This window comes from Manacus candei, unplaced genomic scaffold (assembly GCF_025592945.1).
Source record: "Manacus candei isolate 608988 ecotype Guabito, Panama unplaced genomic scaffold, ASM2559294v1 h1tg000050l, whole genome shotgun sequence".
NCBI classification, from domain to species: domain Eukaryota; kingdom Metazoa; phylum Chordata; class Aves; order Passeriformes; family Pipridae; genus Manacus; species Manacus candei.
In genome coordinates this window covers 21,065,051-21,080,135 of record NW_026138098.1, presented here as the reverse complement: position 1 = coordinate 21,080,135, position 15,085 = coordinate 21,065,051, and the positions used below count along the sequence as shown (strand labels likewise).

The window sequence follows — 15,085 nt, the reverse complement described above, 5'->3', positions numbered from 1 at the left end:
TGAAGTGTCTTCCCAGCAGCATAAAGCAAAGGTGTCCGTAGTAAGGCAGGGAAAAGTAATATGAATGTTGCAGATCGTATCTTCTGAAGGACCTTAAGGAAAATGTCTTATTTCTCAGTGCATTTCTGTCCCACATGTTTTTTAGGGCAAACCCACATTCTTTACTGGAACCAGCGAGTGCTCCCCTGAGGGTGGGTGGAGCCACAGGAGAGCAGCATTCACTTCACTGTGCTAAGCATAGCCCAAAGGCAGAAGGGACTAAAAGAGATGCCTAGCTTTAAGTGTGTAGGTGGTCCCTTGACTCAGGATTTCCCTAATTCAGGACCTGTAAGTCTGCAGAGTGGTCACTGCTCTCCTGGCATTTGTGGTGTCATTGTTGTACCTCCAAGCCCTGTTATGGTCCTTTGGGTGAATTACACAGCACTACTTGTTCTTTTTGGGAAACACTGCTTTGAAGAGAAAGCCTGGAAGGCCCTTCCCTCTGCATAGGGCTGGAGAAACTCTCATTTTAATATTACTAGGAGGGAAGAAAGAAGAACAGAATTCAGTGAAGGACCTGTTGTTTTTCTTCTCAGGTGCTAATGTCCTGGGAATATTTTTGTTATATGTTCTATAGGTGATGATTTGTAATGATTTACATAGCATCTGCCCAGCACTTCTAATAAAACTGAGGCAGATGTAAGGTGTAACTGTTGTGTCCCTTGAGCAGAACATACCAGGGTGCCAAACAAAAGTAAAGGAGAGCTTGTGAAAAACGTCCTAGGAAAGGCTGTGTTGTTTGTTTTCTTCTGGGGATCCAAGTAGTAGGTTTATGAGTGTAGTACAGGCTGCCCATAGTAGACGTTCTTCAAGCTGCAGACATTCCTAAATTTAGCACTGAAGACTGTAGATTAAAATTCCAATTGTTAACCCAGTTGAGGTCAGTGGTTGTGCAACCACAAGCTGGCCAGAAATGTAATCATTGCAGGATCAGCATTGGCATGTGAGGTTAATCTAATCAACAAACTAGTTCACATTAAAATCATGTGTCACTGTGGAAGGCACTTGTGACATGACTGTTTCAAAACAGTAATTGAGGGCTGTTCATCGTATCCAACATGGAAAGCAGCCAGTGTCATCTTTGGTTTAAGCTTGACCTCATTGCTGCTGTAGAGTGTGTGGTTAATAGGGCCCTCATAGGCCAGCTTTTTTTGACAGGATGCTCAAAGAGCAAGAGAGTCCCTGCACATCACAATGCAAACAGAGTAATTCTCAACATTTAGCTTTCACTTGGTGTGGAGCACGCTGTGTATCAACAGACTGATGCAGACCTTGGTACCTAGGGATTGCTGGACAGAAAAGGAACACGTCTGCTCTCCTTCAGTGAAGTTCTGATGGAGTGTTTGTGTTGTTAACAGGGAACTTCCTCTGCAAAAAGGAGATATTGTTTACATTTACAAGCAAATTGACCAGAACTGGTTCGAAGGTGAACACCATGGCAGAGTTGGCATCTTCCCACGATCATACATAGAGGTAGCTGCTTTCCTTGCAGGTGTTCTCATTGTCCACTCCCTTTCTGCCACTGACCAGTTTATGGGCTTTTTGTATGAGACTTACCTGATTCTGTTTGTTCATTGTAGCTCCTTCCACCAGCTGAGAAAGCTCAGCCCAAAAAGCCATTACCATTGCAAGTATTGGAATACGGAGATGCTATTGCTAAATTCAACTTCAATGGGGATACCCAAGTGGAAATGTCCTTCAGAAAGGTAGGACTTTTGTTGTACTGATGAATTGAATTCAGACATGATGATGTTTTTAATACTAGTAACTTGCAATGTCCAAATGAAAGTTCCAATAAGATGAACTCTGTATTCAGGAAGGATTCCTTCTCATCATCCATGTTTTTACTCTACAGTCATTATTCAGTGCATTGTAGTTATTGTTGTAAGTAGACTGAATCAAGATGAGCCAATTGCTTCCTTGGGGCTAACTGAGAAGATACTTTGAGCACAAGTGCTGAGAGCCTGGCTCTGCAAGGCAAGTTAGATACTTGGTGACGTGCCTCTCCAGTCTGATAGTATTCAGTGGAGATGCACACAGTCCACGATAATGGTGATTTAGAAAAGAAGGAAACTGGATTCACCTTCCTTCATACTACAAACCAAATCATTGAGCAAGCGAAGTTCTGTGGTATTGAAGTGACTGGCTAGACCTGACTGCAGAGTGAAGGGATGGGAAGGGATTGTGTAATGGCTGTTCAGAACAAAGTCAGCCATATTTAGATTAAGTAGCAGTATTTCTACATCTCAACCAGCCTTCTGTTTTGATGCTCAGATTAGTTCTTGTCTGTCTGCTCTTTTAATTATACATGAAGCTGGGACTTGCAGTTTATATTAAGAATCTGGAAGTCACTTCATTTGTCAGCAAAACAGGAGATAGCATAGAGAGACCTGGGTTAAACTGCAGACCTGTGCATACTTTCTGTACACCTCATACCTCTGAGAGGCTTGTGGTCAGCCTAAAACTGCTGGTTTCCATTTTTTAACTGGCTTTAGCAAGTAGGGTCTTGAAAATGTGAGCATAACTTAGTCTGCAGACAGCCCAAGTCAACACGAGAAGATGTGCATTTTTTCCTTCTCTCAGCTGAAAAATATCATTCCCACCCAGAGTTTAGGGTTAGGATCACATAACTGGATATAGGGCAAGCTGACTATTATTAGGTCAGCTGCAGCAAGATTAAAAATGTCATCTGCTTTGGAATGATGAAATTTGTTAAAATCAGAACTACATTGCTATTCCTTCTCATAGGGTGAAAGGATCACATTGATTCGACGAGTGGATGAGAACTGGTATGAAGGAAGAATCTCTGGCACCAGTCGCCAAGGCATCTTCCCTGTCACTTATGTGGAAGTGCTCAAAAGGCCAGTGGTCAAGAATGCTGTTGACTATCCTGACCCACCAATGTCCCTCTCCCCCAGCCGCAGCATCACAGCTTCACCACAGGTATTTGGACTAAGTGCAGCCAGTTTCAGCACCTTGCAGAACAGAGGGATTTTGCCATTGCTGTGCAAGAAGGAATAGCTGAAAAAAAGCTGTAGCTAAGACTAGTATTTTGTGCCATAAAAGCCATGTGGTCCCTGCAGTATGCTGCAACTGCAGGAAAAGGTCATGTTTCATTACCAGAAGGGTTAATGAGTGGATCATTTGGGGACTTGGAGACCCAGCTTTTTACCTCTGATCTGTAACTTCAATCCAGTCCAGGTTGAAAGTGCTGCAGTTCACAACCATGGGATTAAATTTCACTGCCAGAGATGAATTGGTGATCCAACCTCTCCTCAGTGTGTGTTTACACTTTACAGACCTTCACTGTGATAAGTGAATTTCATATTATGACTATTAAAAGGGTGTCACAGACTGCTATGGTCATTATGTTGATCCCAGACAGCTTGAATTAAGCTGTATACTTGCCCCTATCTGTTCCAGCTTGTGACCAAGATTTTGAGAGACAGGGTCAGGAGAGGAGCCTGTATTGTTTGAAATGGGTGCTAAATGAACTCAGGTTTTGAGAGCAGGTCAGTCTGGCATTTGCCATGAATATTAGATTCACTATAAATCATACTGTAATTCAAAGCAGAAATCAAAATGGCAGCAAGTATGGGGATCCCAGAATATTTACTGTGGAAAATTTATCAGGGAGGCACTGAGTCTCTAAATCCCTTTGTTTTGCTCCCATCCTGCAAATACTTAAGTAAGAAGATCAATATGCATACCTGGGTCATGGCCATGAGGTTCTGGTGCATCCCCCTCTCACCTGTGGGACCAAAGCAAGGTCATTCTGAGGTTAAGACTGTAAGGAACATAAGTGAAGAACTGGGACTGGGAGGAAAGGATATACAATACAAGATGGATGGGGAAAAAAATACCATGACTCATGCCTGTTGTCTGTCTGGATCTTCCTGAAAAGGAGTGGCTTTAGTCTTAACCACTGTATAAAGAGGAAAAACTTGTTGCTTGTTTGGAATTGCCTGTGAAAGTGGACCTCGGCTGAGCTTTTCTGTTTGAGCTTGGCAGCCTCTCCATAGCTGTGGCCTATCTGCCACAAGCTCTCTGCAAGCTTCTGACGGAAGGGATCATATCCACCTTTTTTTGGTTTCCTTTGCTATTCTTTCGATTCCTCCCCTAGTAAATCAATTCTCTCCCTGCTTTTTTGCCTGACTTGGCAGAGGACTGAGAACTACTCTAACCAGTGCTAATGTAGTTCTCACTGATGTCACCAGTCATAAGAGCTAAGGGCAAGACTTGTATATGTTCTGCCCTTATAAACATAGGATGTATTTTAATCACCTAAAGAGCAAATAGCCACAGGTGGCTTTTGTGATCCCTTTCTCCTGCACAGCTTCCGCAATACAAGTTTCTTGAGGAGAAGGCATTGCTCATACTAGAGTTGGATGAAGTCAAAATTCACTGCAGCAGTGAATTCTGGCTGGGTCTGCAGTGTGAGTTATGGGCCCCCAGCTATTGCTGCCAGGCCAGACAAATGCTGCTTTCTGCCATCATGGATGGTGGCTTCAACTGCTCCCTGAGGAACTTAGGGCATATGGTATGAAGTCAGAGGTCTTCCACAAGATGTTTTGTGTCTGGGATCCTTGCAAAGTCTGGAGAGGGGTATTAGCAGCATAGATACAGACTGAACCCTGTGGTTGGGGTAGCTGTGAACAGCATGTCCTCCAACAGGATGCACCATAGAAAACTTACGCACGTGGTCACAGATCTGCTTCTCTCTACACTCACTCTCTCTCCTTTTACTTGTGCTCAGTTTTGTATTTCCTTTATTATTTTTTTGTTCATTTCTTTCTTTTTCTCTCCTGCTTTTGTCTCTTTCAAGTCTCCCAGCTCTGAGCTGCTCCATACACCAACTCCTCCGCCTTTGCCTTTCGCGCGCCGCGCCCTATCTCCAGAGGTGCAGGCGGTCACCTCTGAGTGGATTGCTCTGACCGTGGGAGTGTCTCCCAGCACCACTCCTGCCATAACTCCTCCACTGCCTCCTCCGCCTGAAGCTTCCCTCTCTCACACTGACTATCTCTCGCCTTCTGCTGCAGCCAGCCCTTCCCCCACAGTCAGCCTCCACCATTCTCATCTCTCTGGCTCCTCGACTCCCAGGTCCATTAAATCCCCATTGCCCTCTTACTCATCTAGACCTCAGTCCTCTGCCCACAGTTTCTCTCAGGCCACTCCACAAAGCGAAGAAAAGTTTGTTGACTCCCCTCCTCCCAGCGTGACCTACTCTAGCTCCTCTCGCTGGGCAGTGGAGAGCCCCGAAAGCATCCTGGCAGAGCAGCGGGACACCACTGGCAGCCAAGCCTGGTTCCAAAAGACTAGAGAGGGCAGCAGCAACCCCGAGCAGAGCACTCATGCTGTTCCCAAGATCTCTGTTGAGCGCTGCCTGAAACCATCCCAACTAGACATGCGTGCGAGCCCAGAAAAGAGACCTGTGGGTTCCTCTGAGGACAACCAGTTGTGTCAGGAGCTAATGGCTATTGTTCAGGGAGGTAAAACAGAGAAAAAAGATGTGAGGAAAGGTGATCTGGGAAAGTTTCAAAGCGGGGAAAAGAAGGTACTTCTCCTGCATGTGTGTGTGCTGCTCTGGACTGCTGATTTTTATTTAACTGACGTGTTGAGGTTTGTGCTGCTCTGCTTGCCAGGCAGAGCCAGTGGCTGCCACATGTCATTTTGATGATCCTAAGGCTGTCTTCCAGGGGTCACCAGTGGCATTCACTTGATAGCAGATCAAAAAGTTTTACAAGAGGGCTCAAGAGCAGTGTAGCGCAAATTATTTTAGAACGGATAATAACACAGGACTGACACAATCAGTCACATCTAATGAAGTGATTGTCCCAGACAGTGGCTGTTACCAAATGTGTCAGATCAAAGTATGACACAGGCCTCATGCCCGCATACCTCACTGTGTAGAATACAGACAATTCCTTGCTATTCAGAGATTTTCCAGTGTGCAGTGGATCATCTTTGGTTATAGAATTTGTTTGTTCCTTCTAAATCCAAGGGCTGAAAAGCCTTGTAAACATCAGCCTGGCTCCTAGAATCACAAAAGCTGTCCCCTTTTGGTCCTGCAGCCTATGATTTAGTGAACCTTAGTCTGGGATGTGCCTGACTAAGGGAGTCTTGATTGTTATCTCTGCATTGAGTGGAATTTATTACCTTTGCATTTCTAAAATAATGTGAAAGGCTGTAGCCACAATTCCCACAAATGGGAATTAGACCTAGTGATACTTTTGCCCAAGAGTTTTTAGTTATATAGCTGTATGTTACAATGAGAGGATACATGTGAAACTCTCCATAGCTTCTACAACCTATCTTCTGGCCTCAGTCTTGGTATAGGAGATATCCTCTCCTTGCAGCTCTCAGTTGACTTGAGGCCCATTGTGGGCTACAGCCAGCCCAAGTCGATTACAGCACCCCCATGAGTGGAACTTTGGAGAGCTCAAAATCACAGAATTATAAATACTGTCTTGGATGGACTGCGAAAGCCTCCATGACATACCCCATCTAGACAACATTAAATAATGAGAAACTAGGGTTTCCAAGATGACATGTTTCACACTGGGAAATCTTATGACAAATAATTTGATTTCTGCTTGAATCATAACCAGAAGTGTACTGAGAGCTGTGTAAAGACTGTACTGTTTACCATCTAGATATGTTTTAGTAACATTTTTTACAGACATAACCTGCATGTTTAAAACAGAATGAGGTGGTCAGCTCAGACAAACCAACTGGAAGCTGCACTTGCCCTTGCATGGAGTAACTGTTGCTGTGTGTGCTTCAAATTTACTGGATAGTAGATGCTCTTATCACTAGCAGTGATTGTGATAAGAGAGTGTGTGCCAAGCTGACCAAATTTTCTTTTCTTCAAAAGACTGCAGACTCAAAAGTATTCTCTTCATCTGCTTCTCTTACTTCCTCTACCCTCTCTTCCTCTACTGTCACAACACAGCCACCTCCCAGACTTACACGCAGAGTCAATAAGCCACAGGTAATCATCTTTGCTGATTACTGTTCCATTAATTAGAGTTGTTTCCGTGCCATGCCATTGTTTTGTCATATGCTTGTTTAGCTGTTCATGAGATAATTTTCCTCTAATTTAGAATTTTTATTAAAAAAAAAAATAAAATTACTTCCAGACTGTGCAGAAGAGCAGATATGGACAAAATCTTCAGCTGGTGCAAATCCACATAGCTCAAGTCCAGGTTTCTGTCCATTTGTACCAGCTGAGGATCTGCTTTTCTGTTCCTCCAAAAGATTAACTCGGGGCTTACTTAGTTCTGACCTTGAGTTCCTACATCTTGGTTGCCTTATAAAGCAGTGCTGGTGGCCTCCTTAGCAGGAAAGACATAGCATGAGATACTTTGGTTCAAGTATTGTTTAACCACCTGAGGTCAGGATTCAGGATTTGAGCATCTCAGAACTGGGGATAAGGCATACACAACTTGGTATCCACAATGTTAGGGGCCTGTTCTGGTCTTCCCAAGTAGGCTTCAGAGGTTCTGAGCTCTATTGCTGAGAGCTACAAATGTTTTTAAAGAGGGATGCAGTAGGGTCTGTGCAGCATAGCTCAGCCTCAGCACTGTGTGGCTGGAGTGTCCAGGGTCTGGGAATGAGTGGTGCTCGCAGCTGCTGGTGCCTCATCAGTCTTTCCAGGCAGCTTCCACAAGATGGCAATATTTGAAACAGAAAGCTCACAATTAGCAAAAACTGGACTGTCTGTAGTGATGGGTATTGGGGAAGCAATCTTTGGCTTGATCAGTGAACCAATCAGGCTGCTTGGTAGGATGAGTGTGGGAAGCAGTTGCCAATGTTCCTTATTTTCTCGATCAGTTTATGAGAGATACAGCTTTAACCCTGACATTTTCCTGTTACCTTTACTGATTTTCCTCCAATTGTGAGCTTGCACAACTTTTTACTGAACAACCACCTCCTGCTTCCCTTTCAGTTTCAATATCTGCATCCAGTAGGACACCTGTTCTGCTTCATGTTAAAAATCCACATAAGTTTCCTATGTTGGCCTTTCTCCTGACCCCTGATCTGCTTGGTCCTGCGGGTGCTTACACTGGATGTATGTGACCCGAAAGAGCTGCATTTAGAGAAAGATGTTTCTCCCAAGGGATGGCTAGCACACAGTTCTATTTTGGGTGTTGCACCTGGTTGTAATAGGACCCTGTGGCCTTTTTCTGGAGTCAGTGTCAAGTCAATATTTATGTTTTATATGCCTTGACAATCAGAGCATTGTCAGTGTCAAGTTAAAACTGTGTGTGACATGATCCAGTAGTTTTGACCTCCTTTCCAGCTCTGGATCTACAGTTGTTTAGGGAGCAGGAGTGGTATTTATATGTGCAAATGACTTCTTATTATCTGTGTGACCCATACAGAGGCTGATGGCTTCAGCAGAACTTCAGGTAGTACCCTGGAGGCTTTTCAAAAATCTGTACCTCTTGATTGATTTCAATTGAATGAGAAAAGCACTTAGCAGACATGGAAATGAGCCATTACATTTGAGTTTTGTTTCCATTACTGTCCATCCCTGGTACTTTACAATTTTGAATTTTAGTTTTCTCTCTCATTATAGAGAGCCTCTCCAGTTATAAAATTCTGACTGAGGATTATTTGCAAGTTTAAGACCCCTTTTGGTATAGGAATGGTGTTAGGACTGTGTTCTTGCCTGTTCTGTTAAGTGAAAATATAAATTGCAATGGCTCTTTGAGCTACTCTGAAGTTTCCTTTTGTTTACTTTTAGTCAAAACTAAAAAGAAAAAGGAACCACCCCACAGCATGTGAAAGATATTCCAAGTATAACTTAGAGATAATTTATTTCAATATTCTAGAAAAACATGATATTAAGGAATAATGTAATCTGTCAGATCAGTTTATTTCAGGGGACCCACAAGAATTTTCTAGTTTAATTCCTGTTTTACTTTGGGGTCTTATTAGCACACTGTGACAGTCAGCAGTGGTGCTAACACAGTGTGATCAGTGCAACAGCTTCAGCCCTGGGGCTGGACTGTGGCTGTGGGGTGGGGAAGGCAAGAGTGACTGGTCAAAGGTCCCTGTATCACCTGGCAGCATGAGGGTTGTTAGTGGGGACCTCTCTGCTCCTTTGCACTTGTACAGAACCACTCAGGCAGAGTGTTGAGTAATTTCACCTGGTTTTGGCCAGTAGAGAGGAGAGCATATGAGGCATATGTTCAGACCCCCATGTTCCCCAGTACAGACCAACTACCCTTCCTTAGCATGTTCATTACTTTGCACCATATCCAAGGTAAACTTTTATCCCCCCTCCAGTGGGGGATAAAATCTGCTCCACAGATTCAGCACAGCAGTGTTTCTGCTGAGTGCTTACTGTCCAAGGCAGAGCTGCCCAGCCTGCAGCAGTACTGCTTTCATGGGAAATGCATTTTTCTGCTGTAGACACAGCCTTCAGCTTCTGATCCAGGGGCTGGGGAGTCTTTCCACTGACTGTGGCAGCCTTCAGGTCAGGCTGCTCCACTCTGCAGCCTTTTCAGTGTCCTTTGTGAGAGCTCTTCAGCCAGCTTTCCATTTGCTTTCACCAAAGCTGGGGCTTGGTGTGTGCAGAGGTTTTTCTTTTTTCTTTTGCCTGGGCTGGAGAGGCCTCCTTGCTCATGGTTCTCCATTCATGTGTGGGAGCATCACTGCTGATGTTTGCCCTTCTCTGAGGGGATAACAATTTTTCTGTCTGTCTTGTCTATCTGTCAGTCTGTTCTGTTTAACTTTTTCTTTGGTCATGTAGTCCTTTAACTTCCACCTGAAATGGATGAAAGAAGACATGTAAATGAGACCTGCAACGGATGCTACTTGATGCTACTTGACCTGTCTACTGTTTAGTAGCTCCAGCATCTTTCTTCCTAATATTTAAAACCTGCCTTAGAGCTTTTCTAGGCTCTTAATGTAGAACCTTTTTCTGGTAGTTTTACAAACTTATGGTGCTCTTTAGACCCATCCTCAAACACTATATGAGGTGGAAACAGTGGCCAGCTGTGTTTTAGGACTGACTGTACTGCACCTTTGTATACATAGTCTGTAGACATGGAGACAGAGAGCCTTAAGCACTCAGTTAAGTTTATTCACTTAGTCTTTACAAAGAGAAAGTGTGGCTGAGGGGGTAGGAGTTGAGGTGTCCTCGTGGGTTGTGAGTACTTGGTCACTTTTAGGGCCCTCTGTTTAGCTCCAGCAGTAGCAGGGCTGGCTCACTCTTTTTGGGGAACCTCTGTGTTTTATACTGTGGAGCTGTGCCCCACACTTGCTGACTCCTCAGCCACCTGTGGTACAAGGAGTCACCAATGTAGGTAGTATAAAGGCTTTCTGAAACTGTGTTTGAAGAGCATTTGGACCTATAACACTTTTTTTCTCCCTTTAATCTATTATCTCCCTGTAAGAATAGTGTAGAGTTTGTTTCGTTGATTAAAAAAAAAAACCCAAAAGCCATCTAGATCATGCTATCAAGGTCACTTGTTTAAAGCAGTGGGGTGATACATTTACAGCCTAAAATTATAATGTTTGATCTGGTGGTTTTTCATCCTGTTTGGCTAATACTGCATAGTTGCTGACTGTAGGGTGTTTCATCACCTCACTGCAGGGCTCTGTTGGCGCCCTGGGAGTTAGTGCTTTGGTAGGAGCTGCCTGGATCTCTGGAGCAGAGACCAGAGGGATCCACTTAGTCATGTGTCTTGTCAGGAACTGGAAGCTGCTAAGAGGGCAGGGGACTGCTTGGCCTTTGCTCCTGCCCAGCTGCCTCATAGAAGTCCCTATGAGGATCCTGCCAGGAAAGGGAAAGTGGCCAGAGTTCTGTTGCTGGTAGGCTGCACCTCCTGGTAATACACATACAAGCTTGCACCATGGAGCATTCAGAGGTAGTGTCAATTTTTTAGCTTTCAAGTAACTAATTTAATTCATAGTTATTAATGCTTACAGGAGGAAAAGCGGGTCAGGAAGGTCTCAAGTAATCAATGGGAAATGGACCATGTGGTCTTAGGAGCTCATGGAGCAATTCCAGCAGTCAATTTATTAGTATGGAGCCAAGAGGCACTTTCTTGAATAAAATTAAAAAAAAATCATTCTTACAGCTACCTCAGCCTGGAAATTGATTTCCCCAGCTACTTAACCACCTGAGTTAGCTCTGATCTCATCATATTTGATGCACTATATCTGGTTAGTCTGCTCAATATTAACTTTAAATTTCTAATTTTTCCATTTGCCTTTCAGGGCTGATGATAGGCAGGCAGAAAGGACTTCTGGAAATCCTGTGACAATTTCAGGCTCCAGTAAATGCTTTGAATGCAAATTGCACTGGAGTTAGTCCATTCAAGTTACATGTAATTTTCTTTCTATAGAAATATACATGGTAACAAAGCAATGCTTCTTAGGGCAGTGATCCCAGATTCCAGCCCCGGACAGTAGAGCTGACAACAAAGAAGTTGCTGTGGGGCTGCATTGGCCTAGAATGGGTCACAGTCGTTGAGAAAAGAGACAGTTTGCTTTATTTAATACAACAATGGGCACAGCTCCAGGGGTCCAAGATGTGGTTCAGAGGAGCTTTGAGAACAGGACTTAGACAGGGATGAGCTCATCACCCTGTACTTCTCCAAACTCTTTGAGCATGCTTGTGCTGAAGGTATCACAGACCTCTATATGCCATGAGAAAGCAAGCCTTTACTGAAGGGCACTGTTGAAGTGAATAAAGAGGTGGACAGAAAGCATAACAATTTAGGCCTTTGACATTTAGTTTGAAAATTGTGTTGAATGATCACAGAGGATGGCCATGCTCTGTATCTTGTCCAATCCACTTTACCAAGTAGCACTGCAGGCAGTACACTAGTTCAGACATCCCATTTGCTCACAGCATGCCCCTTGCTTTCAGTGGGTGTTTGAATATGCAAAAAGCATGCAAAACCAGGCTGTGGATACCTGTGTGACTTTTTCAGTGATGTTCCCCTTCCTCGTAAAACCTCCAGCCTCAAACACACTGATTTTCCTGGCTGTGCCCTGGGACACACACAAATCTCTGTGAAGAGTTGTGACTGGGGAGAGAGGCAGGGCAGAGTCCAGCAGTTTCACTGGTGGTGGTGTTTGGAGATGGGTTTTCCAATCAGCTCCTCCTCTGCCTGTTGTGGGAATTAACAGAACATTTCAGATCCTTGCTTGGTACAGGCTGAAGTGATTTTGATGGAGCTAAATGGCATTCTGAGGACTTGAGCTGGTTTTTTTTAAGAAGAAAGCGAGTTGCTGTTCTCTTCCGCGTCAAAGTCATTGCGGACTTTTCTAAAAACAGCAGCAGATTTTTCTCAGCATGCTTTTGGCCTTTCAGTTTTGATGCTCTCAAGTATGTGTTCCTGTCCTTGTTCTTCTTCCCCTACAGGAATGCAGTATGACACTATGTACCATTTCTGGCTGTAGCGGTGTCCATAACATTCCACTCCGACTCCCTGCTCTAAGCTTCTGTTTTGCTGTCATCTTTCTCTTTGCAGCATTTTGTGTGCTGCAGTGCAGTTGTGTTACTGTAGCCTCAATGTCTCTTGAGTAAATGAAGGACCTTGCTGTCTAAAAAGTGTGGTGTTGGGGTGGGGAGGGGAAGAGTTTTTCATTTTCTTTTGTCTGCACTCCACTGACTTTTTTTTTAATTCTGACCAATGTAACATCTGCTAAAATGTCTTCCTTATCATTTGCTTGGTGATCACACAGCCTTCTCACCATTCATTGAGAGCTGGACCAGATCTCACAGAGTCTGAAAAGAGCTATGTGGTAAGGCCCCTGTTTAACTCAGATGTGTAGTCCTAGACACTCTTCACCCAGACAGTAACACCTCAGTAGAGATAAATGCCAGCACTATTTTTAGTTGCAAAGTAGGTACATGTTTATCTATCTGCATATACTGTTTTGTTTGCAACAGAAAAAAGGAATTTAACAATTAGAAAAACTGTCATAGTCAATGAGAAGTTGGGCTAATTGTGCTGCCAGACCCTGAGTATAAGTTAAATGAAGCTAAATGCATGAATGGAGTAGCCCACCTCACCTTGCATTCTGAACTGACTTCATAGCATTTGTAATGGTGCCACTGCATAACTAATTGCAACCTCTTATGCTGCTGCTTTTAAAAATATATGCATATGTATTTGTTACAAATCTTTAAACTAAATGCCAAATTCTTCTGTATCTTGCCTGTTTTTCCATGCTTACACCTGGATCCCTTCTGCACTCCACTACCTGGATATTTACGTGGATCTACAACTCTTTTTTTTTTTTTTTTTTTTACTGGACTTATATGCTGCAACTGGAATGTCCCATCTCTTCTTGTCTATATTTTCCCCTCCCTTCCCCCTGTTGACTGTCCTTTGGGTGTTCTTGGATGTCAATGCTGCCTACCACGCAGGAAGCTGTTTGCAATGAGATCATAAACATTGCAGAAAAGTCTGTTCATTACTGCAGTACTATTTCTCAGCCTCTTGACTCTCGCCACAAGGTGACCTCTAATGACCATAAACCATCTCTCATCATTTCTCAGCAACCTCAAGCACAGCAGCAAGGAGCCAGCCCTGAGCGAAGTCAAACACCACGAGACATGTAAGTCCTTTTGGTTCCCGTCTCTTCCAAGGGCCTTATTTCTGACTAATAGTGAAGATAAGGAGGTGTGGGAGTTTTCAGTGATTCAGGAGTTAAATTAGAATTATGCAGAAACATCAGTGTTGCTTTAAAGAACAAAAATAGCCACATACCATCATAATGGATAGTTTCAAACTGTGGCCTTTATGTCTGTATAGCACTTGAAACAATGACCTCATGATCCAGGACTGGGTCTCTATTACGGAGACTGTTTTTGTATCTTGAAGCTGGAGACAAATTAATATCCACTGGCTACACCTGACTCATTGCTGTGGCTCAATGTGTTCGCTGCTGTTCTTGGCTCCTCACAGTACAGTGAGCTGGCCCAACACTGATGCCACTTGGTGCATTGTTGGCCAGTTTCTCAGGTGAACTGGTGGCTGAGAGACCAAGGCTGAGATTTTCAAAGCTGTCCAGTAGAGCTGCCACTGAGCTTGGTGGGGCCTTTTGCTGATGATTTTGAGAATAGTAGCCTGCACTGTGTCTTGGAGACTGACACTCCTTGGCAGTTGACTCATGAATGGAGCCTTTGCCTTCCCTTTATGCAGAACAGAAAGTCTCACATTAGCTCCGTTTTCACTTCCTACAGGCAGGGGACCAAAGCCTTCCCAAATTTGCCCACTTGTTTGTTTCCACTCCATAAGGCTCCTCTCTAATAAACAGAGTTTCTCTGAAGCAAGTGGTGTCTCAGGGCAGGATTCAACCTTGGGTTTTGTTTGTGCCATACCTCCTCAGGCATGATTTATCCAGCAAACTTAGTGTTGTAGAGTAGGCGATATCTTTTTCTAAAGTCCTTTTCTCTGCCATTTGGTTACTCACAGCCCTGCCTATGTGTCTGGGCAAGGGAACAGATGTCTCATGTAGCCAGGAATGAGTGTATCTAGGTTTTGGCTTGCATTCAATAGGGTGTCTGCACTCACAGGGTCTCTAGGTGCTACATGTTAGGAAGACTCTGGTTGTTTCAGTCTGTGCAGACAACTACATGGCAAAGAAGAAACAGAAGCTCTCCACATATCCCACACAGTGCAGGCATGACAGTTTTTGCTACTGTGGCCCTCTGACAACAGCCAACTCTATGCAGTTGGCTTCCAGCTCTCAAGAGGAAAACGCAGGTCCAGACTGCATTGAACAACATATAGTAGGAATCAGGGGAAGGGAAACGTCTCCTCCTGATGGGGTGTCAGAGAAATCCAGTTGCTAACATGTAGTATCTTTCTGGTTTTAGAGTTAGCTATCAAGCCCTCTACAGCTATACTCCTCAGAATGACGATGAGCTGGAACTGAGGGACGGTGACATTGTCGATGTCATGGAGAAATGTGATGATGGCTGGTTTGTGGGTGAGTCTGATACTTGCCTGTCAGCAGAGCTTTTTGGGATGAGCAATTTTGCAGGATGTCTGGAAGTTGCTTTCATTTGTGG

At 44.0% G+C, this 15,085-nt stretch overlaps 1 protein-coding gene across 50 annotated transcripts in view; it reads left to right on the top strand.

Moving 5' to 3' along the window:
- The window catches only part of SORBS1 (sorbin and SH3 domain containing 1), a 167,213-nt gene that overhangs the window by 149,276 nt on the left and 2,852 nt on the right, over positions 1 to 15,085 (top strand). For 24 of the 50 annotated variants that reach the window (XM_051800769.1, XM_051800770.1, XM_051800779.1 and 21 more), the window contains 8 exons: positions 1,398 to 1,512; positions 1,620 to 1,745; positions 2,788 to 2,982; positions 4,865 to 5,593; positions 6,914 to 7,030; positions 12,748 to 12,807; positions 13,436 to 13,626; positions 14,891 to 15,003. In XM_051800769.1, coding sequence (XP_051656729.1) covers positions 1,398 to 1,512; positions 1,620 to 1,745; positions 2,788 to 2,982; positions 4,865 to 5,593; positions 6,914 to 7,030; positions 12,748 to 12,807; positions 13,436 to 13,626; positions 14,891 to 15,003 — 1,646 coding nt within the window. The remainder of the gene's footprint in view (positions 1 to 1,397; positions 1,513 to 1,619; positions 1,746 to 2,787; positions 2,983 to 4,864; positions 5,594 to 6,913; positions 7,031 to 12,747; positions 12,808 to 13,435; positions 13,627 to 14,890; positions 15,004 to 15,085) is intronic. The other 26 variants (XM_051800799.1, XM_051800795.1, XM_051800796.1 and 23 more) reach the window with 10 other exon arrangements.